The 26,649-nt window shown below is 47.7% G+C and overlaps 1 protein-coding gene across 3 annotated transcripts in view; it reads right to left on the reverse strand.

Moving 5' to 3' along the window:
* Positions 1-26,649, reverse strand: part of Tenm4 (teneurin transmembrane protein 4) — a 567,737-nt gene that overhangs the window by 171,412 nt on the left and 369,676 nt on the right. For 2 of the 3 annotated variants that reach the window (XM_048361201.1, XM_048361199.1), the window contains 3 exons: positions 12,323-12,493; positions 4,535-4,749; positions 2,533-2,743 (listed from right to left, as the gene is read on the reverse strand). In XM_048361201.1, the coding sequence (XP_048217158.1) occupies positions 2,533-2,743; positions 4,535-4,749; positions 12,323-12,493 (597 nt within the window). The remainder of the gene's footprint in view (positions 1-2,532; positions 2,744-4,534; positions 4,750-12,322; positions 12,494-26,649) is intronic. The other variant, XM_048361200.1, reaches the window with a different exon arrangement.

The following is a 26,649-nucleotide window of genomic DNA, read 5'->3' on the forward strand; positions in this document are numbered from 1 at the left end:
TGTCACCCAGGGCTGGTCAGACATGCAGAGCCCGACAACCCACTCCCCGCGACCTGCAGAACCCGAGGCCCCACTCCCTGCTGGAGAAGATTCTGCTCCTCTTTTCTTTTAGAGCAGAACTGGGGGCGGGCAACTCAGGGCTTTATACTCGCGAGGCGAGTTCTCTGCCTCTTGAGCCGTGCTTCTAGCCCTTTTTGCCTTCACTGTTTGTTTAGACAGTTACTTTTTGTGGGGATGGGGTGGGTGGAGACAAGTTTCTTCCTTTAGGGGAGAACAGAGAACCAGCGGGGAAAAGCAAAAGCCACTACCCTCATTATGACAGCACAGGTTAGCAAGCTCTGACAAGCCAAGTGCTGACAAAGGTACCTCTTGGTACCACCATCTTATTTCTCAAAGATGCATCTCCTAATTAAAAATAGTTTTCTTTGGGGGGTTAAATTAATAGCCTTTCCTATTTATGCTCAGTTATTAAAACGTGAATCCGACTGGGGAAGCTCTGTGTGAGCCGATATTCTACCTTTCCTTGTGAACCGGGCCTAGGAGGCTCCAGCCCGGAACCCCAGGAAGCAGGAACTCAGGACTCCACAATTGTGCCCCCAAACACAAACCACGGGGTCCGAAGGAGCAAAGACGCAAAGGGACAGCTTAAGGAAAAGTGCCCGCCAGAAGCTGGGAGGCGGTGGCCCATGCCTGTCATCCTAGCCACTCAGGAGGCTGAGATCTGAGGACGGCAGCTAGAAGCCAGCCCGGGCAGGAAAGTCTGGGAGATTCTTTTATTATCCACTAGAAAATCAGAAGTGGTGCCATGGCTCAAAGCGCTAGCCTTGAGGGGAAAAAGCTCAGGGACAGCGTCCAGGCTCGGAGTTCAAGCCCCATGACTGACATAGAAAAGAAAAGTGAGAGTCAGAGCCGGGCTTTCAATGAGCGAGAGGGGGCTGCCATGTTGGTCTCCAGGTTACCGGCGCACACCGAGCCGCGGTGAAACTAAGGGTGGAAAACGTAAGTGGCCTGCGCAAGGTTCCAAGCTAAGTTTGTGGTAGAGACCCAGGGCTGGGAATACTTTCTGCTGCACTGTCCAAGAAGCCAACAGCCTGCCAACGTGGGGTGCCAGGGGTCCTGCCAATGGGATGCCGGGGAAGGAGAGGCCATCCCCACACTCATGTCCTTGCCAACCCAGGGGACTTCACGTCAGAGCTAGGTGGCTGTTGAGAAACAGAACACTGTGTCAAAGTCCCTCCCTTCCAGGCACCGTGGGTCCAGTGACTGGGACCATGGACTCCAAAACCAAGAGGGCACAAAGGGTCATTTCCTTTGTCAGAGCCAGATGACCAGTGGCCTTCCCTTCCCCGCCTTGCACGAAAATGCGTTCATCACAGAGACTTTGTAACCACGCTTATTAATAATTAATACTAAAGGCGAAATGGCAAATTAAAAAAAAATGACCTGAAAAATAATAATACTTAGTTAGAAAAGAACCAGCGTCTGGTGAAAGTTTTGGAAACATAATGCCCAATCAAAAGATTTCCATGAATCTCGTTTTCCCATGTCGGAGAGATTCCTAGCCAAGGACGGAGGCCGAGTTCTCGGCTCTCAATCGCACTGAAGTTGTCGGGAAAAGGTTCCTTTCCCAAGTGTTCTGGCTTATAGACTTGTCTTTTCCTGCAAGCTCCTCTCCTCAGAGGGGACTTTATTCCTAGTCTGTGCCGCAGCATTTCCAACAGAAACGCAGGACAAACATCTTTTCTGAGCTGGACCCCTAACTCTCCCATGTCCTTCAGCACACCACAGACACAGGCGCAGGAGACCCAGGCGACGGAAGTGTGGGGGAAGAAGAACAATTCCTTCAGGAGGACCCAGGCCACCCCGACATCCATGGCTTCTGAGGTGACCCAGGTTCTCTTTCTGCCAGGAAGCACAGCGACCGCGCTCAGATTCACTTGTGACGCCGGGACTGGCTCGGCCCGTGGGCAGGGCCTGCCTCTCTAGTCTCAAGGAAGCCCCAGAGTGAGCGGTAATGCTTTTCCTCCAGTGCTTCGCAAAGCTGTTTGCATCTCTCTTTGAGTCTTTGTTTTTTTACTTAGCTGCCAGGGCTTGTTGGCTCCAAAAGTAAAAGAGAAACCCAACTCAAACCTAAGTGACAAGTCAGTGAGCTAAACGGAGTGAGCCTACGGATAAACAAGTGGGCGATCAGTGACCAGAGGAGGGATGTTGCCTCCACAGGCCTGCTGTCCAGGATTCCAGCCTCCCTCTCAGGACTCACTCTTGGGGTCTGAGAGCCAGATGCTGGTGGACACAGGCAGCAGGCGAGAGGCAGTGGCCACAGAGGCCAGCCTTGGTTGTTCGTTTGCTCCTGTTATTCCTTGCCCTGAGTCTTACCCAAGTCCTTGCCTAGCGAGCCCGCTCAGGATGGCCTTGCACCGTGTTCTGCCTGAGTCGCACCGCTCTGGGCACGACGCATTTGTTTCCTTGTCAACCTCAGTGTCCCCCTTCATCCTCCCATCCAAGAAGACCGCAGAGGGTGGCGCTTCTTACCCACGGCCGTGGTGAGGAAGGAAACCACTTCAGACTCCTTCCCATCGTTGTAAAAGGCCAGATGCCAGATTCCAGAATCCAGATACTGGATGAAGCCGGTCTCGTGGCTGGAGGGAGGCACTACACCCCGAGATTGACGCTGGGGTCCTTCCAGGCTCCGCGCCTCCTGGGTCAGGAGCCTCCTTCCATCCAGTAGCTCCACAAAGTCAAACTAAAGCACAAAGAGAGCAAAGTTAGGAGGAAACACATATGGAGACAGAAGAGAGGAGACAGTCATGGGACAACAGGTCAACCTACTCCAGCTTCTCCTCAGACTTCATTTAGTTGTCTGGGGGTCGGAGGGGGGACTGCTTTACCAATATCAGTGTTTGAACTCTGGGCCTGTTTGCTGTCCCTGAGCTTTCTTTTGCTCAAGGCTAGTTCTCTACCACTTGAGTCACAACCTTACTTCTGGCTTTTCTGGTGCTTAGTTGGAGATAAGCAGTTCACTAACTTTCCTGCCTGAAACTACCTTTGACTCATGCTCTCTGATGAGTAGCTGGATTACAGACATGAGCCACCAGGGGCCAGCTAAGACTCCATTTGTTTGTAATGGCAGTATTCTCCAGACTCTCTTGTGAATGCAGTTGAAGTAGTGGATGATATTTCCATCTGCTTTTGTTTTCATTTCTGGTGCATGTGTGGTGAGTCTGTGTTTATGCCAGGAAAGCCAAGCTTTTTCAGTGGTGGGCTCATCATTAGAAACTCTGACATTTTGAGACTGTGTGACCTCTGTGCAAGTGATGACAGGGGTAGCAAGGTCTATTGGGGTATAGATCGGGATTGGAACATTGGCATGTCAGTCATGAGCAGATGACGGTTTGATTAGAATTTGTCTTTGTCAATAAGCCTTGGTAAACACTCCAGTTTCAGAGAGCAGTTTTAGGAAGACTCAACTGGATTAGCCCCAAACTCCATCAATAATTACATGCTGTGTCAAATACAAATGACGATTGATCAGAGCCTGCTGGCCTACAACGCCAGAGAATTCTGTCACACAGTGTGAATAACAGGTAGATTCATAAGACCTACTGCTCCATCAGCAAGGACACCTAGCTAGCGGGCTTTTTACAACCAAATGAAAGATAGAGGTGTGCTCTATCACATGTTAAACTGGAGGAAGGATGCCCAGGACAGTATGACACATCTGTATTCACTAGGCGTGTAGGCTCCTCTAGCATGCTGTGACTCCATCTTAACAAGTAGATCTGTGTGCATTTCCATGAAAACTCTTACCTGGCTCTTGGCTGGGGGATGCCTGGAGGATACTTATGGTTTATTTTGCTCTGATTCCCCAGCTGGAGAAGCTTGTACAAATCTCTCTTCTCTCCCATTCACGACTTCTAACTTATCTATCCTCTTGAACACGCTGTTCTCCTTTTCTTTATTTTTTGTGGCCTTGGGGATGAAACTTAGGGCCTGTCACATGCTGTATCACTGAGTTATACCCCCAGTCGCTTGGACAAGTTCTCTAAGTGTTTCTGATAAACATGTGTCCTGGTGAATGTATAATCATGAATGAGAAAAGGAACGAAGGAGACTAGTATTTGTTTTGAGCCATATAATATGCTAGCTGCCTTATAGATTATCCTTTTTCTTCTTCACAACAGCCCTGCCAAGTGCCTGACCTATATTCCCATTGTACAGATTTGGAAGTTTGCTCTGAGAGGGTGACCCAAGGTGACGTCACTGTTAACAGAAGGATTTGCTTGAAGTATGCTTTTCTCTTATAGGTTACACTTACGGATGACTTAACTTAGAAAGGAGAGTGAGGGACCACAGAAAAGATCAGCAAAGCGACTTGCTTGGATTCCTTCCTCTCCCAAACCCCTTGCTCGTCTGACAGGCAGGGTTGGAAAAAGAGCAAATGACAGAAAATACAGAACATTCCCTCCAGGTTCCCGGGGAGGGTTGGGGTTAAGATTTGAGCTGGGGGCCAGGCGGTATGTGGCGGTGTGGTTACCTGCGTATGTGAAGGAGGAAGGCCTTTTCTGCCATAAATGCCAACCAGAGCCGCTTTTCCCAGGGACACATTGAACTTCAGATGCACAGGGTGGTCTATGAACACCTGAGATCTCCAGAAAGTACCAGGAGGGATCTTCTGGGAAGCTCTTCTCCCCACATCAATTTCTCCAGAGTCTATAAAACTGTCCTCTGGAAAGAAAGTACTGGGTTTTCCTACCAAGACACAGGGGGAGGAAGACAAAAGCACCTTGGTTAGTCACACACGACAAGGAGTCACAGTATCTGCACAACTAGGACTCTGCTGTCCCTCTCGTTGCCCTGTATTCTGTAGCTAGTGCTACTGCCCTTCCCCGCAGCAGTAAGGTGGTGCAGAATTCCCACCACACCCAGGGACGCTCAAATTGTTCTGATAAAAATAAATCTAGATGGAATGGATTCACAACCCCACTCAGGGAAATGTAACCTCCTTGTACAACGACTTAATAATAAAATAAAATAAAAATATGCTTCCTGCCAAGGCAGTAGGGATCCTCCCCGAGGACCGTCAGTTTACTGTGTAATTCTAGTTTGTTAAGACATATTATGATCCTAAAAATAATCATTTGTAGTCACGTGAGACCGTGTGGGACTTCATGAGTGTGAGAGGGTGGGTGTGTACATGGTAAAGTGCAAAGGACAGAGGGAGTGAGGGCTGTGACTGAAATTCCAATTTGGAATGCCTCTCCCAGCAGTGGGAGACACGCCTTGAGTGGGATAAAGGTGTTTTGTTTTTGCCAGTTCTGGGGCTTGAACTCAGGGCCTGAGCACTGTCTCAGAGCTCCTTTTTGCTCAAGGCTAGCACTCTGCCACCTGAGCCACAGCGCCACTTCCGGCTTTTTCTGTGTATGTGGTGCTGAGGAATCGAACCCAGGGCTTCATGCATGCTAGGCAAGCGCTCTACGACTGAGCCACATTCCCAGCCCCATAAAGGTGCTTTAAAGTTCAGTATTAAGTATAAATTGGAAGCCAGTTCTGAGGCTGGATATGTGGGTGGCGGTTTGTGTTTGGAGCTCGGTTATGGGTTGGCGAAGAAATCCCTTTCTAAAGGAAAGAACCGCAATCTGAAACATGCGTGTCTTTTCATGGGGATTTCTGTGTTAAAGGAGGTAAAGTTGAAGGTATTTTTCAAGTTCACACTTTAAGCCTGCGCCACACTTGGAAGTTCCATCCAGCCCTAGCCTTGCGTCTCACACCCTCTGGGGCAGAGGGTGGGGGAGGAAGCGGGGGCAAGGTCTTGTGCTCCCAGGTCAGGAGAAGGACTGCTGTCTGGGAGCAATACGGGGGGCCAGGAAGGAAGGCTGCTTATCAAACTTCCTCTTCAGGGTAATTAAACACACTCCCATGCGAAGGAGATAAACCCTAACTTCCTGCTAGACCTCAGCCTTCTGAACAGAAGGAGGGGGCAGGAAATACTACAGGGATGGCAGGATAGCACCCTTGGGGTCCTGCAAAGCCAACTTCAAGTCAGGGGACTGTACTTGATCTGTCAGTAGTGTGGCCCCCTGGGTATCCTGGCTCCAGGGCTTTTTCTGTGGGGTTGGAGAGGTTTGAAGATGTTCTGAGAGAACAAGAATTCATTTGTAAAGAAAACACGTTTGTGGGGCTTTTTATAAAAAGCATTTGGAGAATAAGAAATTAAAATGCCTTCTTTTTTTTCTTCCCTCTAGCTTTGTAAGACTCCTTACAAAGCACATTTGATGCTGAAATGGAGCTTGGCAGGGCATTGTTGTAGTCATAAAATATTTTACTGTTTTAAATAATAAAATTCAATTTAAATGTTAAACTTCTCCATATGTTATCATTCCCTTATAAACTTCCTAGGCAGAAACATCAGGTTTTTAGCTTCAAACCGTTAAATGTTATTTTAATTAAAAATGTGCCAACAACTGAAAAAAAAAAGTTAAAATGTATGCTATCAATAAAAGTACTCCGAGTGTTCTACCATAACCATGGGAAAGAGTTGGCACTGAATTTCTTCTGGAAGGAATGTGCCCCAGACTTTTACCTTGGAAATAAGACACACAAACCACCACACTGTGATTCACACACTTCAAAGACAGAAACTGAATCCACAAAGCTTTCCAGTGGGGGAGAATTATCCCCCTTCCTCTTCATCGGATCTGTGTGTTCTCAGTACTGCAACCTTTGTAAATGGCAGGTAGAAAGTGGTGCAGCCTCGCTTTCGATTCTGCCGGGGCGGGGGGGGGGGGCAGAGCTAAGGGGGCGGATGAAACAAAAGCTGCGTGCCTTCTGAACCTTTCACTCCTAGGGATGGCAGGGGAGAGACGCACAAGACTGCTAATTCGGAGGGCTCACTTTCCTTGGTGAGTAGGTGGGAGTTGGAGCTGAGGGGATTCGAGAACTGTCTGCATTCGCATAGTTTCCTGTGTCTGAAAATAAATAATGGAGAGCTGCGCTCTCCTTTTAGCTTGCTTCTGGAGAAGCCCGTGCAGTTAGTTCCTCTGCTCTTCCCGTGAGTGTATTTCAGGAGAGAGCCGATGTATCAGCTAAGGTGCACAGCCTCGCAGGGAGGAGCCAAGCCAGAGGCTCCTCCAGACCTCCGTGGCCTCCAGAGGCCCAAGCATGGTGTCATTATCCCAGAGAAGGGCTTGGCTTTCCTTCTTTCTCTCCTCTCCTTTCTTTGCTTTTCTTTTCTTTGTGCCAGCGCTGATGCTTGAACTCAGGGCCTCGCGCTCGCTTGGCTTTTTCACTCACCCAAGGCTAGAACACCACCGCTTCTGGTTTTCTGCTGGTTAGTTGGAGGTAAAAGATTCGTAGCCTTTTCTGCCCATGCCGGCTTTAAACCAGGATCCCCAGATCTCAGCCTCTTGAATACTAGGACCACAGGCTTAAGCCAACAGTGTCCAGCTAAGGGAACTTTGCTCACACTTTCTAGAATTTCAAGAAGGGAAATACCAGATGGGAAGAACACGTTACCTTTCCCATGGGTACAACAAAATTAAACAGTAGAGTGTGTCCCTCACAGGGGAGATTGAATCTGTGGGGACTTAGTTCTCAGTTGTCTCCACTCTGGACCAATCACATACATGAGATGGGGCCTGTTGAGGGAAAAAAGCCAACGGCCTACTGTTCATCTTTACCTGACAGAAAAGATGTCTGATATTGTCTGGGCTAGAGGTTGGCAGAGGGAAATGCTTCCTCCTTTCCTGCCTTTTGCAAACCCCTTCCAGCCTTCTTCTTTTCAGATCCTAAAAGGTTCTTTGCCCTTCGTTCTGAGCACCAAGCTGGGAGCAGAACAATACAAGGTGTCTCATCACAGGGCAAAATCTACAAGTGGTAGTGTAATGAAGGAAGGTAGAGGCTAGAGGCAGATGGAAAGAAAAGTTCTATGTATAAAAATTCTTATCTCTACTTGTACGGTGAAAGTAATAATAACTTATATGAGTGGAAGCAACGGGAATAGAGGAAGAGGCAGTAGTATTTGCTACCATTTAATGAGTTCCAACTACATTGGTAGCTATATTCATTTACACATGTTCAGTAAATTCTCATAACACACTTAAAATCAGCACACTAATGTTCCAAATGCTGAAGAAACCAGTTAGAGATGAAGCCACTGGGGAGCCTCTGTATGGATTAGAATAAGGCTTTTAAGAGGATGAAACTGATGACTGTCATAGGAAAACCTCAAAGGTATTCTCAGTGGTGGTGGGAATTATTATATCTCTTTAAGAGTAAGAGTGTGGCGGAGTACAAAGCACTCACAAGTTACATATGAAGACTTGACCCGGTAGGTCTAAGGCCCAGAGTTAGGAACTGCCTTGTGTTTTGTGGTTTCAGAAGTTGATCACGGTTATGACTTAGGAACCCAGTGAGGATCCAGAGTAACTGAGATCTCAAGCCATTCGTGAGAAGCACACAAGACCATCATCAGGTGCACCAGGGCCTTGCGGGGACAGAGCCCCGCTAGAATGACCCACGCTCCGAAAGCACGTATAGGTTTCACAGGACAGAGTTCACCGGAAATTGTCCTTTTCTTTGTAAAGGTAGGTGGGTTCAGGCTTTCTAGAGCAATGCTGTGCAAATACACGATTGTGTCTATATAAGAAACCCCTCAAGGAACTGCTTAAATGATTGGTTAGCTTATCAAATAAGGAAGGTTTGGAAGAGCTGAAATTCTCTGTTCTTTACATCCTGTGTCTACTTTTCTGAAGGGAAACCTTCTCTATAGATTCTAAATTCCTCATCAGCTAACCATCTCCTCCTCCTCCCACCTCTTTGGTTCTTTTCAATGCAATAACTTGCACAAAGACTCTTTCAGTTTCCTTAGCAACTGTTTGAAATTTATTTAGTTATCAAAATAAGCTGTTCCATTTTTTTGGAGAGCCCAGCTGAGCCTGCGTTGAGCAATTTGCATGGTTCAAACTGATGGGCAATTTTGATTTCATTACAGAAAGAAGAAAATGCTATCCCTGGCCCACCAATTCAACCATCAGAAATGCTTGTTTATTCAATTCTCCCCTCCCCTGCCCTTTCCCCCCCATGAATGCATAACACAAGTCCTTGTGGCTTTGCTTTAGGAAGCTGCTGTATTTGGTTTCTGTCCCATGACGACCCAGGAATAGTTACAATCACTTTGAAAATATGGCATGAATTACAGTTCAGTGTTATTCTCGAAAACATGATAGACACAATACTAGGATTGTCACATATGGATTTGTATAATTAAAGATACAGAACCTTTAAACTATTTCTAAAAGGCCTTGGGATGATCTGCCAAGATGGGCTTTTAATAACTGCGATAGGATGGCTTTGGATTTGAGTGGACAAGGAGGACATGAACATTCGTGTAGAAGAAGTATCCAAGTAAGGCTAAAGGAGGTGGAGTAACTGGTGTAACTTAACGTTACAATAAAAAAGAGAGTCAGTACTGGGCATGGTGGTCCATACATATAATTTCAGTTGCTTTGGGAGGCAAAGATTGGGAAGATTACAGTTTAAGGCTAGAATGGGCAAAAGGTGATCCTATGTCACTCAACAAGCTGAATGTGGTGGTGTATACCTGTCAGCTATTTAGGTAAGTAGAGGACCATACTCCAGGCAAAAAATGTGAAGCCCTGTTTGGAAAGTCTCTGAAGTAATACAGGGCTGAGGACATGATTCAAGCAGGAGAGCACTTGTCTAGCCACCTATGGAGAACAGGGTCTAGAGTTCAAACCCCAGAACTGACTGGAAAAAAAATCAAGAGTCTAATTTTGGATTGTGCTTCCAAAGGCCATTTGCCCTCTTTCTGTCCACTACATTGCTTCCCCATGGCTGTGGAGCAGGAACTTTGGTCTTAATTCTCTAATAAACTCTCCTTCCTGATACTGTTGGAAAGGACAAGAAATACACCCCCTTATTGGGGAACACCCCCAACCCCTTCATATATGTCTTAGGAATGAGACTTCCAATATCACAATTAAAAAGCAATTGGTGGACCAGGGCAAAAAAAAAAATTAAGAATCATGTGGTCTTCCTTGCACTGTAAAAAGTTTTGTCCTCTATTTTGCAGGGTGGTCCATTTTTCGTCACAGTAATTACTTCTGACAGTGACCAGTTTCTAGCACTTCACTGCATTTAAAGAGTTTGTAAACAAGATTTCCATCTACATCAATAATGACAGATAATCCCTCTAAGCAAGAAATACTCCAATTAAAATGAACCAATAAGCAATTTTTGGTTGTCTCTTATCTGGACCTCCTGCTTCTTAGGAAAAACTAAACAAAATTTAAACAACCCAGAAACTAATTTCATTAGTTTGAGATTTCAGATAAATCCGATTCCTGCTTAAAGAATGTTTGTTAGAGATCACGGAGGGAAGAAAATACAGAATGTTAAGAGGGACTCTTTACCTATTCTTTGAGAGTTAAGCATATTCCTAAATCTGTGTTTTAACGTGCTGATCTCAAGTCTGTCTTCTCTTCATGCTATTCTTCAACTGCCCTCAATACTATAAAGTAATGAGAGATCATAAGCCAACAGGCAGGACCACGGACAGAGCCATCACAGGTTGGGGGGGGCGGTATTTGTAAGAAATTATGAGTTGGTCGTGGTGATTCTATAACTAATTTCACATGTGGAACTTGCAAAGTGTAAGGCACGCTACAGGGAATCTAGCTCAATAGCCTTTAAAAGTAATACTGAATAGCATGATTGCATTTGCTCACCCTTCCTCCTGTCACTATCCGTGTGAAGAGAAGGGAAATGAAGCCTATTCTTCATTCAGGGGAATTTGCTTGAGGTTCTACCACAAGTCAGTGGCAACCGCCGGATTTTGACCTTAGAGATATTGACTCTTAACCCAGAGCTCCTGCAATGGCCCTGTTCATGAGATCTCCCTCCCGAGCCTATTCAGGGCCAAAGAAAGCGTTCGTTACTTGATGTGTTTAAATGTTAAGATCTCTGCAAAGGAGAGGACTGGCTTTGTTTCTCAGAACAGCAGGTAAGATTTTAGTTGGGGTTTTTGGACACATCTCTGTTTTTTCTTTCCCTTAGAGACGAGCACAGATCGGGAGCTGACTTTGGACTTCAGGATCATCACAAGAAGACCCCATGAGCAAGCAGATGTCACCTTGCTAAGCAACCTGACAGCTAACAGACAAATCCTTGGAAGGGCAGAGACTTCACCCCACCCGCAGCCCCGCCCCAAGTTAACTGAAATGAGGAGAAGGGAGATGCAAGCAGCGGGGGCTGGAGGGAGCGGCGGCCACACTGCCGATGGAGAGGGTACCCGAGTGCTAACGCGGGGAGCAGCGGATGCAGGAGGACGAGAGCTGCACCGTCCAGCGTGACAGCCAGGCCGGCCTGGGAGCTCAGACATCCTTCCTGGTGCCGATTCCAGGGAGTCTGTGCCTCTCCTGGGTGAATTTCTGCCCGTGGTATGGTAGGAAGGCCCCTCAGAAATTCAGCACAGGAGTCTACGGAGTTCCACTCGAGAATCCCACACTCCAAACACCACCTCCCTACTTCCACCCCGCGTGGGAATATCGGCCTCATCGGCGGGAGGGTTTCCCAGCCACAGCCCCTTGAGGGTCTTCTGTCTGCGGGCTGGGTCACCTCATGGGAAGAGCAAGAGCTCTGGAGTCCCAGACCGATATTCATATTCCACACTCCACCCTTTGCTGGCCAGTCTACTTTGTTCCCGTGACTCTTGGGTTCCTCCATCCAGAAGTGACATAAACAACACTCCCTACCTCACAGGGTTTCTGTGAGGATTAAATGGGGGATGAAATGTTCGTGGTAAGAAGCTTTGCAGCCAACATGCCGGACACACAATAAAGGTTATGATCACAGCGGCAGATGAGGAAATGAAAGCTCCGGGGATTTAAGTGACGGACTCAGAGTCACCAGGTGGTCAATGCTAAAGCCACCGGAAGCAACGACCAGGCCTTGCCCCGGCAGACGCCCTCTCCCTTGCCCCCTCGTGGACACTCGTGCCGTGGAGGGTCCGCCCTAACTCCACGGAACGGCCCGCCCCCCCCTCGGGAGCGTGAGCACCCACAAAGCTTCCTGGGAGGCATGGGATGGAGCAACACCGAGCGACATGGCCCCCTGCCCCGAGCTCACGGTGACACGGAGCTGCGATGAAGACGCGGGTGGACGGCAGCCGGCATGGAGTGCGGAGGATGGAGGAAGCGCCCGAGCATGGGGCGGCGAGCCGGGCACGCGGCGGGCATGGCGGGGGGGCTCCTCGGCTCAGAGGCAGACACGGGGACTCACAACACGGACAGCGCGGCAACCCTACCTTCTGTGGCTCCTTTGCCTTTCCTGTCAGGGGTCTCTAAGCCAGTGCCCCCTGAAGGATACAGGGAGACGTCCGTTGGCACAGGCCAACTGCTGGCTGTGTCCTCCGTGATCTCATACATCTGCCCCTCCATCGGCTGCAGGTGCCAGTTTAGGCCAAACAGGTGCATGGCTGTGGTGAGCAATGAGAAAAGTCATCTTTTTCTGCTGGAGGGGGAAACGGAACTCCCGAGCCAGAAGGGAAGGGTGGGGGAGGGGGGGAACACTCAGGGGCACCTTCACTTCCGTTCCACAGGTCCTGCCGAGAGCTCTGACAGGGCTAGGCCCTGCTTAGGAGACCGGGGACACGGAGCGGACCAAGGCTCCATCCCTGCCCTCCAGGGCTCACAGCCTGGTGGTGCTAGACATAGGTTAGGAAGGGGAGAGACCCAGGAGGACAGAGGTAGGTTAGGAAGGAGAGAGACCCAGGAGGACAGAGGTAGGTTAGGAAGGAGACAGTCACAGGTCTTCAACAATTCTTTCACAGGATAAAATAGCAGTCTACATGAGAAAACATGTAATTTGTATCACTAAGAGTTACATTTCTTTTGTTGGTTCTTGGGCTTGAATTCAGGGCCTGGGCACTGTTTCTTAGGATTTTTTGCTCAAGGCTGACATTCTACCACTTAAGCTACATCTCCACTTGTGGTTTTTTTTTTTTCCTAGATAATTGGAGAGAAAGACTCTCCTGGACAGCCCGGCACCAGTGGCTCATGCCTGTAATCCTTGCTCCTCAGGAGGCTGAGATCTGAGGATCTAGGTTCAAAGCCAGCCCTGGCAAGAACTCCCTCGGGATTCCTATTTCCAATTAACTACCAAAAAGCCAGAAGTGGAACAATGGCTCAACATGGTAGAGCCCTAGCCTTGAGTACAGTGCCCAGGGCCTGAGTTCAAGCCCCAGGATCACCAGTATCACCACCAAAAAGAAAAAAAAAAAAAGAATCTCATATACTTTCTTGTCTGGACTGGCTTCAAACCTGAATCGTCAGATTTTTAGCTTTCTGAATAATTGGGATTACAGGCATGAGCCACCAGAGCCCGGCATACCAGGAGTTAATTTTTTAACTATAAAAATAACTTGTGCAAATACGCAAAGTCCAACAACTCAGAAAGAAAACAGGCAGAGAATATGAAGAGACCATGCTTAGCATAAGAAATACCAATGGCTCTTAATCATATGCAAAGACTTGACATCACTCAGAGTGAACAAAATCTAAGTTAAACGCTGAAATATTATTTTTCACATATGGTTTGGCGAAGATAAAAAGGGCTGAAAATAGAGTACATTGGCCAAGCATGGGAAGCAAGCACTCTCATACTTGGCTGGTGTGAGCATAAATTGGTATTTGAGAAAAGCTATAAAATTTTAAATATATATACCCTTTTACCCTCAGAACTTAAAGATTACAATTCTAAAAAATTCTCCTCCAGTTATACTCACAGGTGAACTAAGCAATGTACATACAAGATTATTCTCCACAGCATAATTTGTAGTCATAAAATGTCATAAACCAGCCCATTGGTAGGGGACTAGATAAATTACACCCACACCATAAAACCATAGAGAAGCATAAAAAAGAGTGGGGAAGCTTTTTATGTATTCTTATTTTTTTCTGGAAGAACAGTAACATGCAGAATAGTTGGGCATTCTACCTTTGTATGTAACACAACATTTGCATAGAATGTTTCTGGAGGGATTGCCCTAGAAAGGAAAGACACGCTGTAGGCCAAGGAGAAGAGGAAGGCATTTCGCTCAATATCTTCCATACAGTTTCATTTTGTACTATATATGTGCGTGTTTCTATTTTTGAAATATCTTTCCAAGGTTGCAGCTGCTAAAAGCTCTGATAGAACCATCTAGAAGAGGCTATAAGATAACACCAAGCAGACACGATGCCGAAGAAGGGGAATCTGCTTGCATAGTGTGTCAGGACCCAGGGCAGAATGCCTGCTTTGGCAGTCGAGACTTAGGCCTCATCAGTAGGACACACTCAGTGCTTCCAAGAATTCCACCCCCATTTCTCCATGTGGAGCGAGGATTCGGGCCTCTGGACTCCGCGGGACGTCCTGTTCCACTGGTGAACCTTTCCTGAAAGCCCCTTGCCGGCCAACTCTGGAAGCCAGCGTTCAATCCGTTAGTCATGAACTTGCGGTCAAGGGAAGCCAGGCAATTAACAAAGTCCGTTCAGAAGATCAAGGCCCCCCAAGCTGGCTGCCGGTGATTCACACCTGTCATCCTCGCAACTCAGGAGACTGAGATCTGAAGAACGAGGTTCAAAGTCAGCCTGGGCAGGAAAGTCTGTGAGACTTTCATCATCAGTTAACCACCAGAAAGCTGGAAGTGGAACTGTGGCTCAAGTGGAAAAGTGCCAGCCTTGAATAAAAAAGATCAGGCCCTGAGTTCAAGCCCCAGTACCAGCATAAAAAAAAATGAACACAGCAAAGAAACAACAGCCCCCAAACAGTCAAAAACACAAGACCAATGCCAATAGGACAGGACTACTACCCCAGGAAGAGCGCAGGAATACGGGAACACTCTGTGGGAAGCTAGAGGCCCCTAGTGGCTATATTTACTGAAGACCTACTGTGTGGTCAGTTATCCTGCAACTTGCCTACATGCTTCCAGTCCTCCTGGCAACCCCACCATGACCAGTTTTCAGAGCTGATATTGAAACTCATAAGGTTAAAATTCCCAATGCAAAAAAAAAATTGTTTTTTGAAGAGATGAAGTGGCTATCACCTGGAGTTGATCACTGTATGCATGGATCAAATTATCACACTATACCCTAAAACTAGGTACAAATACTAGGTCTCCGTAAAAACAAAACAAAACAAAAACAAAAAACACATCAAAGATTCAGAAGGTTAGTTAAAATGATAAAGCTATCATTTACAAGGGGTAACCATGTGCTAGGCATTGTTATAAGTGCTAAAAATAGCAATTCCTTTAACTCTCATAAGTATCCTCAAAGGTGGGCATATTTTAAATAATCCCAGGTAGGAGATGAAGAAATGAAGGCACAAGACCAATGGACAGATACACAATTGATTAAGAAGGACTGAGAGGTGGCAGAGTCTAGCTTAGAATCTGGAGCCGTCCAATCCTGAAAGCATACACCCTCAGTCTCTCTACCAGACTCCACCTCCTTCACCTTGCTTCTGTGCAACTAGCTGAACCTAACAAGGTGGGACTCCTAACGGCTTCTAGACCTCCTCCTCAAACAGCCTCCGAGGCCTTTCCAATCTGCAGGTAGCAAGCCATCGTACTGGGAGATAAAGGCGGGGCTGCTCCCTGGCCCCGGATTCTGGATGACATCACCCGTGACGGCTTTGTGCGGCTGCGTCACAACCTCCAAGCCACGGAACACAGCGGATGCACTGGGGAGCTCAGCACATTCTTCTGACCTCAGGGGCCACACAGCCACGCTAGAGACGCAGGAAGCCAGCAAGCCCCGTCTACTCTGCTGGCCACCGTGGAAAGGGCCAGTCCCTTACTTTCTTTTTGGTTACTGTGGAGAGGGACCAGAGGCAAAAAAAAATCAACAACAAAACAAAAACCCCGTTTCCAGCCAGGTGCTTGCTGGGGGCTAATATCTGTAATCCTAGCAGTTCACGAGGCTTGCTAGCTGAGGCTTGTGGTTTGGAGACCGTCTAGGCAGGAACGTCCATGAGCCTCTTCTCCATCTCTGGAAGTGGAACAATGCCTCCAGTGGTAGAGGGTTAGCCTTGAGCAAAGAAGGTAAGTGACAGTGCCCAGCCCTGAGCTCAAGGCCCAGTATGGGTACACATACACACACACACACACACACACACACACACACACACACACACACACACACACCTAAATAAATAGGAAAAAATATCCTGCTCCCTAGCTGCTTCTCCGCTGGGAAATGGGGCTATAAATACTGTACATTTTTCTGTTAGTGGGGTACCAGGTGACAGAGTGCTTTTCCAACTGTGCCTAGGTGCTGTGTTTCCTAACCTTTATAGTTGGGCTGTTGCTATCATAGTGACAACAGTTGCTGGCAGTTACTGAGCACCTTGGCAGGTGCCGGTACCGGTTGAGGGGCTTTAGCCTGTTCGCCTCTTCGGAGCAAGTAACAATAGTAAGAAGGAAAATTTAACATGCCTGGAAGGAGGAAAATGGTATCCGTAAGGTTTAATTAGCTCACATTTCTGCTTTGCTTCTTCTGTCTTAATCTATATATTGGTAATTGCAAGGGTAATGAAGAAGTTGTTTCAACTACACACAACTCAGACAGAAGCAGTTAAGGGGCTACATTTCTTTGCCTGTTAGAAACAACGGCCTCATCCAAGTGCGCATGCCTCAAAGGTCATGAAATCAGTCCTACAACAAAGAATAAAACACTGACAGCTCGTGAAGAGAAATATTTTCATTAACACAAAGATATAGGGGGGGGGGGCGGTGGTTGAAACTGAGGCTTAAACTCAGAGTCTTGTATTCATTCTACCTTATCACTTATGCCAGCTCTACAACTTGAGACAGAAATCCATGCCCTCAGCCCAGCTTTTTGCTGGAGATGGAGTCTTTTGGATTTTTCTACCTGGATTGATTTCAAACACAGGTCTTAGCCTCATGGATTACAGATGTGAACCACCAGCTCCTTACACAAGAAATTACCAGCCAGGTAAGACCAGTGGCTCATGCCTGTAATCCTAGCTCCTCAGGAGGCTGAGATCTGAGGATTGAGGTTCAAAGCCAGCTGGGGCAGGAAAGTCTGTGCGACTCTTATCTCCAATTAACCACCAGAAAACCAGAAGTGGCGCTGTGGCTCAAGTGGTAGAGCACTAGTCTTCAACTGAAGAGCTCAGGGACAGCGCCCAGACCCAGAGTTCAAGCCCCTCGACCGACGGAAGAAAAGAAAAAGACAATGTGAAGGCAAGTCTTTGCTTAAATACACACACATATGTACACACACACATGCATGCATGCACACCTGAGCTAGCTAGGTACTGTGGCTCACGCATATACTTCAAGCTTCTCAGGAGGATGAGATCTGAGGACTGCTGTTAAAGCCAGTCTAGACTGAAAAGCCCAAAATTCCTTCTCCAATAACCAGAAAAATGCCAGACTGGAGGCATTACTTACAGATGGTTTGTCTCCTGGGAACCACTGGTAGATGGATACAGTGCTTGCTTTTCTGGGTAGCTTTCATGACTCTTTCACAGGTTGTGGAGACCTGTGTACTAGAACCTCCTGTGTCCTTAACCTGCAAACAAACTCCTACGTAACGCTTCATGCATATGGGTTGCAACACACACACACACACACACACACACACACACACACACACACAACCATGGATGGAAACCTTGTACATTCACTGATCCTTCCAAAAATCTGACAAGTCTCAATTCCTCATTTCCTTCAGATCACCTCACTATCATTATTCTGAGGTCCTCCCGTGCTCTCCAAATCTTAGAACACTGAAATTTCCTTAACCGTGTGTTGGCTCTTGAGCCTTCCGGTTGGATCTGCCATTTCTCTCAGTGGTGCACTCTCTCTGCCTCCGTTAAACTCCTTGCTTGCCACTGTGTGTGTGTGTGTGTGTGCACGTGTGTGTGTGCATGTGTGTGTTCATTTAGTTCCTTTTTGGAATCACAAAGAACCTGGGATTTTTTTTTTTTTTTTTTTTTTTTTTACCTCCACCACTACCCTCCCGTAACAGTTTGGTTGGATCCTATTACAGTACTGGGAGATCATCTTCCCTACTCGCCTCTCTTCAAGGGACACGAGACGGCCTCAGAACGCAAGCTCACGCAGGCTCCCTGCCTCGGTCCTCTACAGCCGTCCAACGAAGGGAAGCAACACAGAAGGTGTCACCGTCATTGGAACGTACAGTGCAACCAAGGCTTGACTTGCAGATTCCAGTTGGGTCCTCATATGAGGACAGGTTGAAATCACGGATGGAGGATGCACGGAATGGATGAGGGAAGTGCATCTGTGGCTCGAGTGTGGAGTGCCAGAAGTGAGAGAAAAAGCTAAGGACGGTGTCAGCCCTCCCTCTCCCACCCCCCACCCCCGCCCGCCCCAGATAGTGACCTATAGAATGGACGAGTGATATTCTCTGGTCTCGGAGTGGTGACTTTCAAACTCATGAGCCTGAATTCCCAAACCATACTACCTCTTTGCTGTATTTCACTTAAATAGAAAAAACAAATATGGGCAATGTACATATACAGCACATGAAGGGTGAAATAAACATGAGGTGGGGATTGACAGCAATCACACTCTTCCCCTCGCCAGCCATCTATTTATTTATTTATTTTTCTTGCCAGTCCTGGGGCTTGGACTCAGGGCCTGAGCACTGTCCCCGAGCTTCTTTAGCTCAAGGCTAAGCACTCTACCTCTTGAGCCACAGCGCCACTTCCAGCTTTTTCTGTCTATGTGGTGCTGAAGAATCGAACCCAGGGCTTCGTGCATGCTAGGCAAGCACTCTGCTGCTAAGCCACCTTCCCAGCCCCAGCCCTAATCTAAAGCTGTGTAAAAAGTGAATGCACGTAGCCTTATGATGCGGAAGTAACAGCCAAGGATTTAAACAAAACAACAAAAAATTCTAAGAAATATGATTCTAAAAATCGACCAGATAAATGACACAAATATGCAATTATTTCATTCCTTCTTCTCTGAGGAATTAATGGTAACCACCCTCCACCAAAGTACACCACAAAATTACCTAAATTACATCCTGCCAGTGTACATTTATAACTAAGTGGCAAACTCAGTACTCAGAAAGCAACCCAGATAAGAAATCTGATACAGGTTTTCCCTTTCGCCTGGTTTGTAATTCAATGAAAAGGTGAAAAGATGTTAAAGAGTTCAGAAAAAGGCAGAGCCAAGGTATGCAGTTCACAGGATCATGCACACTGAAATGTTAATGATTTCTAAAAGCCAAAAGCCAAGGTGTGAGAAGTTAGGATTCCTGGGCGCTGGTCAATCGGATCCCAGGGCTGACATTTTCCTGTCGCCTTTTTCTGCCCAGCGAGACATGAGAGATGGCTCTGAAAGTGCAAGCTCTACTCTGACATTTTGAAGAAAGGCTCGATAGATGTTCCGACATGAAGGCTCCCCTAGCACCGGGCCGGCAGGAGGCAATTAACAAAGTCATTATGCCCCAATGTGAGACAGGAGACTTTCTACTGGCAGACTGTACCATCGCTAGTCCAAGGCCAAAACCACTTGCATGTGGGCTTGAACAGCTCCAAGGAGTGACTAGAAATTGTCAAATCGTTACAACCTCAAGAAACTGTGGATTCCAGTGATACTTTTTGGTTTCAAAAGTGGGAACCAACCCAACCCCCTGACCAGCTACCCACTTTTGTGTTTTACACTAGTGCTTAGATTTGGGGTGCTTTGTTTCTGTCTTTTTCTGTTGTTGTCTGTTTTGAAATGAAGTGATTCTGATAAACTTGAAGTTACCAGAGTGCTCTGGCTTATGATAGTTCCCCGAATGAGGAAAACAACAATAAAACAAAGGCAAAACAGTAAGAAAAACAACTTGCCAGGTTGTATTCCTGTTTTTGAAACGAAGCTACAGTGTTCAAAAGTTTCAGACCAGGCAGCTACAGACACAGTTTAACAGAAAAAGATCTAGAAGCAACCTGGGTGTCTAAAAGAAGGAGAATGGCTTCTAAATTATGCCACAAGCACTGGATGGAATGTAAACCTATCTTTCTATCTATCTATCTGTCTACCTGTCTGTCTGTCTATCTATCGATCTATAGTAACAATGACAGCCAGCAAAGGAGAAAATGCTTAAGATAGAATGCTGATGGGAAGGGGAAGCATCTTTCTAAAACCAGGCATATACAATTTAAAAAAAAATCTGTAACCACATACATAACAATGACACTAAACAGGCTGAGAACGTGGCTTAGCGCTAGAGTGCTTGCCTAGCATGCATGAAGCCCTGGGTTTGATTCCTTAGCACCACATACACAGAAAAAGCCAGAAGTGACGCTGTGGCTCAAGTGGTAGAGTGCTAGCTTCGAGCAAAAAGAAGTCAGGGGCAGTGCTCAGGCCCTGAGTTCAAGCCGCAGGACTGGCAATACTACTACTACTACTACTACTACTACTACTACTACTACTACTGCTGACACTAAGCTAAGTAATGATGCTAAGCTTGTGGATACATTTTGTTTTCTAGTTTCCAAAAGCAGTTTAGTGCTGTTTCATACTGAAAAGGAAATTCTATAACCACATCTCACGCTGCTACTGGCAGAAATGATAACAGTAAAGGGGAAGAGGTTCTAATTTTGAGTGAACTCCAGGTGTCAGACACTAAACCACAGGAGTTATATATGTCTGTCATTTGAGGCTTCCATTAACCCTAAAGACAGATAGGAAGTGATAAATCCAGATTCGATCTCAGATCTAAATAGTCGCAAAGCCCGAGTACCTCAACATGACAGCTGATGAATGACAGTGGCTACAATTACATTATAATTAAGATTTAAGACAAAGCCTTTGTTGCCAGCACAGCCAAATTTGCTCCTGGGGACAGTTTGCTAAAGGACTTTTTTTTTTTCCAGGGGAAATAGCAGGGGCCCAAACTTTTCATACCTAGAATGCCACAGTCAAAGACGTATACAAACTAGGCACTGTGGTTCATACCTGTAATCCTAGCTACTTAGGAGGCTGAGGTCTTTGGATCGAGGTTCAAAGCCAGACTAAGCAGGAAAGTTCATGAGACTCTTATCTCCAATTAACCAGCAAAAAGCCAGAAGTGGAGCTGTGGCTCAAATGATAGAGCACCAGCCTTGAGTGAAAAAGGTAAGGGATAGTGCCCAGGTCCTGAGTTCAAGAACCAGGACTGATACAAAACAGCGACAACAAAACAGCAATTGTAGCAGAAACCGAATGCAGGAGGGAGCCTACCGAAGCACAGAGAACCTGGCCCTTTCCTAGTTTTCTGACTTTGGGCAAAACACTGCGTACCTCTGCGGCTAGGCCTATCCCTCTGCGAAAGGAAGATAATGATATCTCCCTTAAAGACGAAAGGAGATACTGTAGGGACTTTGCCCAGCACGTAGTGGGAACTCAACAACGGGAGCTGCCCTCACCGCTGCTGCTCTGCTGCGCTGGTTCCTATAACTCCTGTAAGCACTGCAATCTGTGTAAGCCAGTTAGTTGTCTGACACTACTTTTCCTTCTGTGCTCCTCACGATGCCTTTGCCACACCACCTGCAGGTATCCTGAAGCTGAGGACCTTCCCCTGTTCCTGTGAGAGGACAGAGTTTCCCGTCTCCTGAGGCCATTCTCCATTTCCCGTGAGTCGACAGGCTAGGCACAGGAAGGACAGAGATTTGTCCCGTGGACGAGGCAGCTTTTCAAAGCGTACTCAGTCTAAAGCAGCCTGACAGGACCCCACCGCTGACTAGGTGGGGCCAATTCTAAATCAAGTAAATATATTGCTTTCCCTCCTGTGTCTGGATAAACTTGACGGCGGCGATCAGGGATGCTGTCTCTCGCTTCCAAATTCAGTGTCTTCTGGAGAATAGACTGTGGCACCATTCATCATTTTTCTGTACCACCCAGCGCTGTGGGGAAGGAGGCCTTTCATAAAGGAGGAAGCTGACGCACCCACGGTCAATACAGGGGAGAAATATCAATTTAACTGGAGAACGATGAAGACTGGTGACCAAGCAAATTGTAGGAGAATGGGAGCAGAATCTAATTTGTACAGAAGAGCATCAACCGGTTATTATTGCAGTAAAGCTGTCATTTGCCGGGCACCTTTTATCCAGCAGGCTCTACCTAGTACCTCGTCTGTACACCCCTTAAGTATACAGGGGTGTTCAGGGGGCTACCTCCCCCACACCTTTGGACCAACCTCCCTGCTGGATTCTCAACACTGTCCTGACTCCAGATGGGAGAAAATGAAAGGGAAGGGAAGTGGTTATCAATCAGACTGGGCCTCCTTCTCTAGTGCTGAGGCTGCGGCTGTGTGACAATGTTCACCCTTTGGAGCCTCAGTTTCCTCGCTGATAAGCTGGTGGTTATGATACCCAATTTCAACGAGAAGAAAAGTAGCGAAATGTTCTACATGAATATTTCAGTGCTTGGTACTTAGAATGTGTATGCCGTATCACTAGAATGTATATGTCTACTGTAACACTAGGATGTGGCCTTTCTTGTGGGCATCATCAACTCAGAGTCAGTTTTTTTTTTTTTTTTTTTTTGCCAGTCCTGGGGCTTGGACTCAGGGCCTGAGCACTGTCCCTGGCTTCCTTTTGCTCAAGGCTAGCACTCTGCCACTTGAGCCACAGCGCCACTTCTGGCCATTTTCTGTATATGTGGTGCTGGGGAATCGAACCCAGGGCTTCATGTATACGAGACAAGCACTCTTGCCACTAGGCCATATCCCCAGCCCTCAGAGTCATTTTTATAATGTGTCAAGTTTTACACAGAGGACGTGAAGACCTATCGGGACTGGAGGAGCTGAGCAGCCTGAGTGCTTGCCTTGATAAGGTCCTGTTACACTGCCGTTTTGGTCTCCACAGGACATTAGCCTCCTTCAGAGCCCAGCTGATGTGATTCAGGCTTGAGCAGTGTATTTGTAGTGGGACCAAGGCCTGAGCTGACCCCAGGTCTTCAAGATGCCTACTTCTGAGCTTCTCCCACTCCGTAACTCCACGTGTGAGGCAGAGCAGAGCCTTCTAAGAGCAGGAAAGCTGTTTGTACTCATGTCTTCTTCTTCCACCTACTGCTTCCTGGCTAACGGGAGACACGGAGGGGATGACTGCACAGGGCCTGCCTGGTTAGGCCTCATGCGGACCTCTCTTGGGGGGCAGGGATCATTCTCTATGGTTCCACTCACAGCGTCTGGTCCAGAGGAGTAAAGAAGACAGGAGGAAAGGGAGGAGACAGACATGGCGAAGGTTATTACTAAAACAATTCCGGCTCTCATAAGTTCTTAAACTTTAGCCCCGTGTATCACATAATAATACTGGAGAAGTCGCACTCATGATGTCATTTGACAGACTCTTTTAAGACGGACACTATTAATAAGCCATTGCATATATCTAGTATCAAGCTATACAGAAGATATAATGGATGTGTCTAGAAAACCAGGACTCCAGGACTGTCCACAATGGCTTCATTCACAGGACCTCCAAGACCCTAGGTTAAGTCTCAGAGACTCCCAAGTCCTAAGTTCTGCTCACAAAACGGCCACAGATGCACAAGACAGGCTTCCATTCGGTCCTGATCAGAACAGAAGTGGATGCTGATAAGATGACCGCCAAGGGAGCGGCTGTTGGTGAAGTAGTCCTACAGAGAGGACGTGCTTTCACCTAGTGAAGGCTTCCTGCTCTCTGTGTCCAAGGCTTTAGTAATGATCCAGGCCTCAAAGAGACCCAGGGGCCGGCCTGCCTCTTCATGCTGCTCTGCAGGGAGGAGCAGGCAGCCCTGCCTTCTGGGGCAGCCAACAAACAAGGCCGGGTCTGGGAGAGTGGTTGTCAGTTCCCAAGGGCGGCGGGGGCGGGGAGGGGGGGGGCAGGCTGGCCTAAAGCTCGGCCGGGGGTTAGAGTCTTTCCTTTGTGGCACCTGTGTCCGCGCGTCAGCACTAATCACGAGGCTACCTAAGGCATGTCCGTATAAAGGGGGTCCAACTTAGCTTCTCACCACGACCACCACCTCCCCTTTACCTGCACCAAGGATTCAGTGAGGCAGAAGAAAAACATGGGGCTGGTTATTCCCGGGAGCTGATAAGACAAGATGCCTGCTGCTACATTACATTTCCATGGCTACTGGAATACAAGTTGGGTTTGGTCCTAGAGGGCAATGCTTCCGTTTTCTGGTTCCCTTCGCACGTGAACCGTGTAACTGAATTTTTCCCCCGGATCAAAAGCCAAGCAGGAAGTGGCCTCCATTGCACTCCCCAACAAGCCATTAATCTGTGAATGTATTATTATTAGATTTTTGGTAATAGTGGATCTTGAACCCTGGACCTCTTGCTCTCGCTCAGCTTTCTTGCTCGTGGCTGGCATTTTAGCGCTTGAACCATGTCTCCAACCCGGCTTTTGGTTGTTATTTTACAGATGAACTCTTGTGGGTTGTTTTGTCTGGGCTGCCCTCAAACCTCAGTCCTCTAGGTCTGGGCCTCCTGAGAAGCAAAGATTACAGGTGTGAGCCTCGGGCACCCACTGTGTATATATTATTAGGACAGGACTTTGCCCACGTGGTTGTAGGAAATGAGGGTCGACGGGTGAACATGGAGCCGGACTCCAGCTTAGTGACTGGGGACAATATTTCTCCACAGTGAGCAGCACTCGGAAGGAACCTCGTAAGCATCTCAGGGTGTAGAGTCTCTCCTTTCCTTCTGACAGCTCCCTAGGCTCTGGCCCCTCAGGACACTTCCAGCCATCTGGTAGAGAGAGAGGTGAGATCCCTACCATTCTTTGCTGAGCACACGTACACCCGGTTTGGTTCAGCCCTCTGGGCAGCAAGTTCAAGGCCGCACAGAGGCGCAGGCACTAGGATGATGACACCGGTGGCGGTCACGAGTGGCGATCACGATGACAGTGTGGGCAGCGTGCACCGTCACTAACTAAAAGCGCTAGTGTGCCCAGCATTGTGACCAATGCTTAGAAACAGTGTGACTTACAGGGCGCTGGTGAGCCGTGACTAGAGTCCTGGCTACTCGGGAGGCGGACCCCGGAGCGCCTCACTTTGAGGTTCGCTGGGAAAGACCAGACTGTGAGACTGTACTCCCAGTGAGCCAGCAAAAGGCCACCCTGGAGGTATGTCCCAAGTGGTGCTGTCTAACTGAGAGCACAGGCTTGGAGCACAAGCCCAAATCTACCCTTTAATCCGTGAGGGAGATTTTGATTATCCTCATTGGAGGAATGAGGAAAGTAAGTCTCAAAGAGATTCAATAACTTTCCCAATGTTTCTACTTATTATGAGGTGAAGATGAAAGCTAAGTCTGAGTCAAATCCGGACGACTCCGAATCTGTTACTAACCAGTATACTCTGTTGCTTTCCGATTAAGTACAAAACTATGGAAATGGCAAAGACGGGGGTCAAGTACTGCCAGCCTCCTCATTCTATGGACCTGACTTACTGCTCAAATTTTGTTGGCAGTGTTTCCCTGAGGATACACCCTTCAGGTCATAGTGCTTAAGAACAGACCCAAGTTCTAAAAATCCTCCTCAATGCTTACTGAACATGGCACTTATGGGTCTTACTATGCCCTCTACCTAGAATAGCCATTAGCTTCTCATTAAAAAAAAAAAAATCCTCCCAGGCCGAATGTGGTGGCGTGTACTTGTAATGCCAGCTCCTTGTGAGAGCAGAGATTGGGAAGGTTATGGTTAAGGCTAGCCCAGGCAGAAAGCCGCTAAGATACTCTTTTAGGCTCAAGGTCCTGATCAACCTCGTTGCTGCCGCTCACCATCTAGAAGGCCTGCTCTGCCGTGAACCGGTGCCCACGTGGCACTCTCCGAGAGCTGGGGGCAGCCGGAAGAGCAGCAGAATCCGAGTCCAAGAGGGGCTGGTGCTCAGCAGAAGGGGGTTTGAGGTCTCCCCACGCCGACCCAGCCTCCTGTTTGCTCCCTCAAACACTCTGGGGAAAAAGGACAGCCCACTCCATGCACAGTCCCACTGAGGGCAGCTGGGTCCAGATTTTCCCTGTGTAAGAAACCAAATCTGTTTCTCTGCTGAGCAAGGAGCTTCCTGTGCCCTTCCAGCCCCCGTGAGAGAGCGCAAGACCTCTTGCTCCCAGATTGGGGAAGAGAAGGCAAACACTTCCCCTTACAAGTGCATGGCTTTGAGCAAGTGACTTACCCTTCCTCAGGCCACAGGTTCTCCTGTGTAAAGGTGAACATTAAAAACCCCCATCTGGCGGGGCTGGGGATATGGCCTAGTGGCAAGAGTGCTTGTCTCCTACACATGAAGCCCTGGGTTCCATTCCCCAGCACCACATATACAGAAAATGGCCAGAAGGGGCGCTGTGGCTCAAGTGGCAGAGTGCTAGCCTTGAGCAAAGAGAAGCCAGGGACAGTGCTCAGGCCCTGAGTCCAAGGCCCAGGACTGGCAAACAAAACAAACAACAACAACAAGAAAAACCATCTGGGCACTGGTGGGTCACGCCTATAATCTTAGCTTCTCAGGAGGCTGAGATCTGAGGGTCAGGCTGGAAGCCAGCCTGGGAAGGAGAGACTGTGTGACTCTAGGCCAGAAGCGGCGCGTAGGCTTAAGTGGTAACCACAGCTCAGGGGAGGCACCCAGGCCCCGCACGCGCCCCAGGGCTGGCCTGGTCC

Source organism: Perognathus longimembris, chromosome 13 (assembly GCF_023159225.1).
Source record: "Perognathus longimembris pacificus isolate PPM17 chromosome 13, ASM2315922v1, whole genome shotgun sequence".
Taxonomy (NCBI): Eukaryota; Metazoa; Chordata; class Mammalia; order Rodentia; family Heteromyidae; genus Perognathus; species Perognathus longimembris.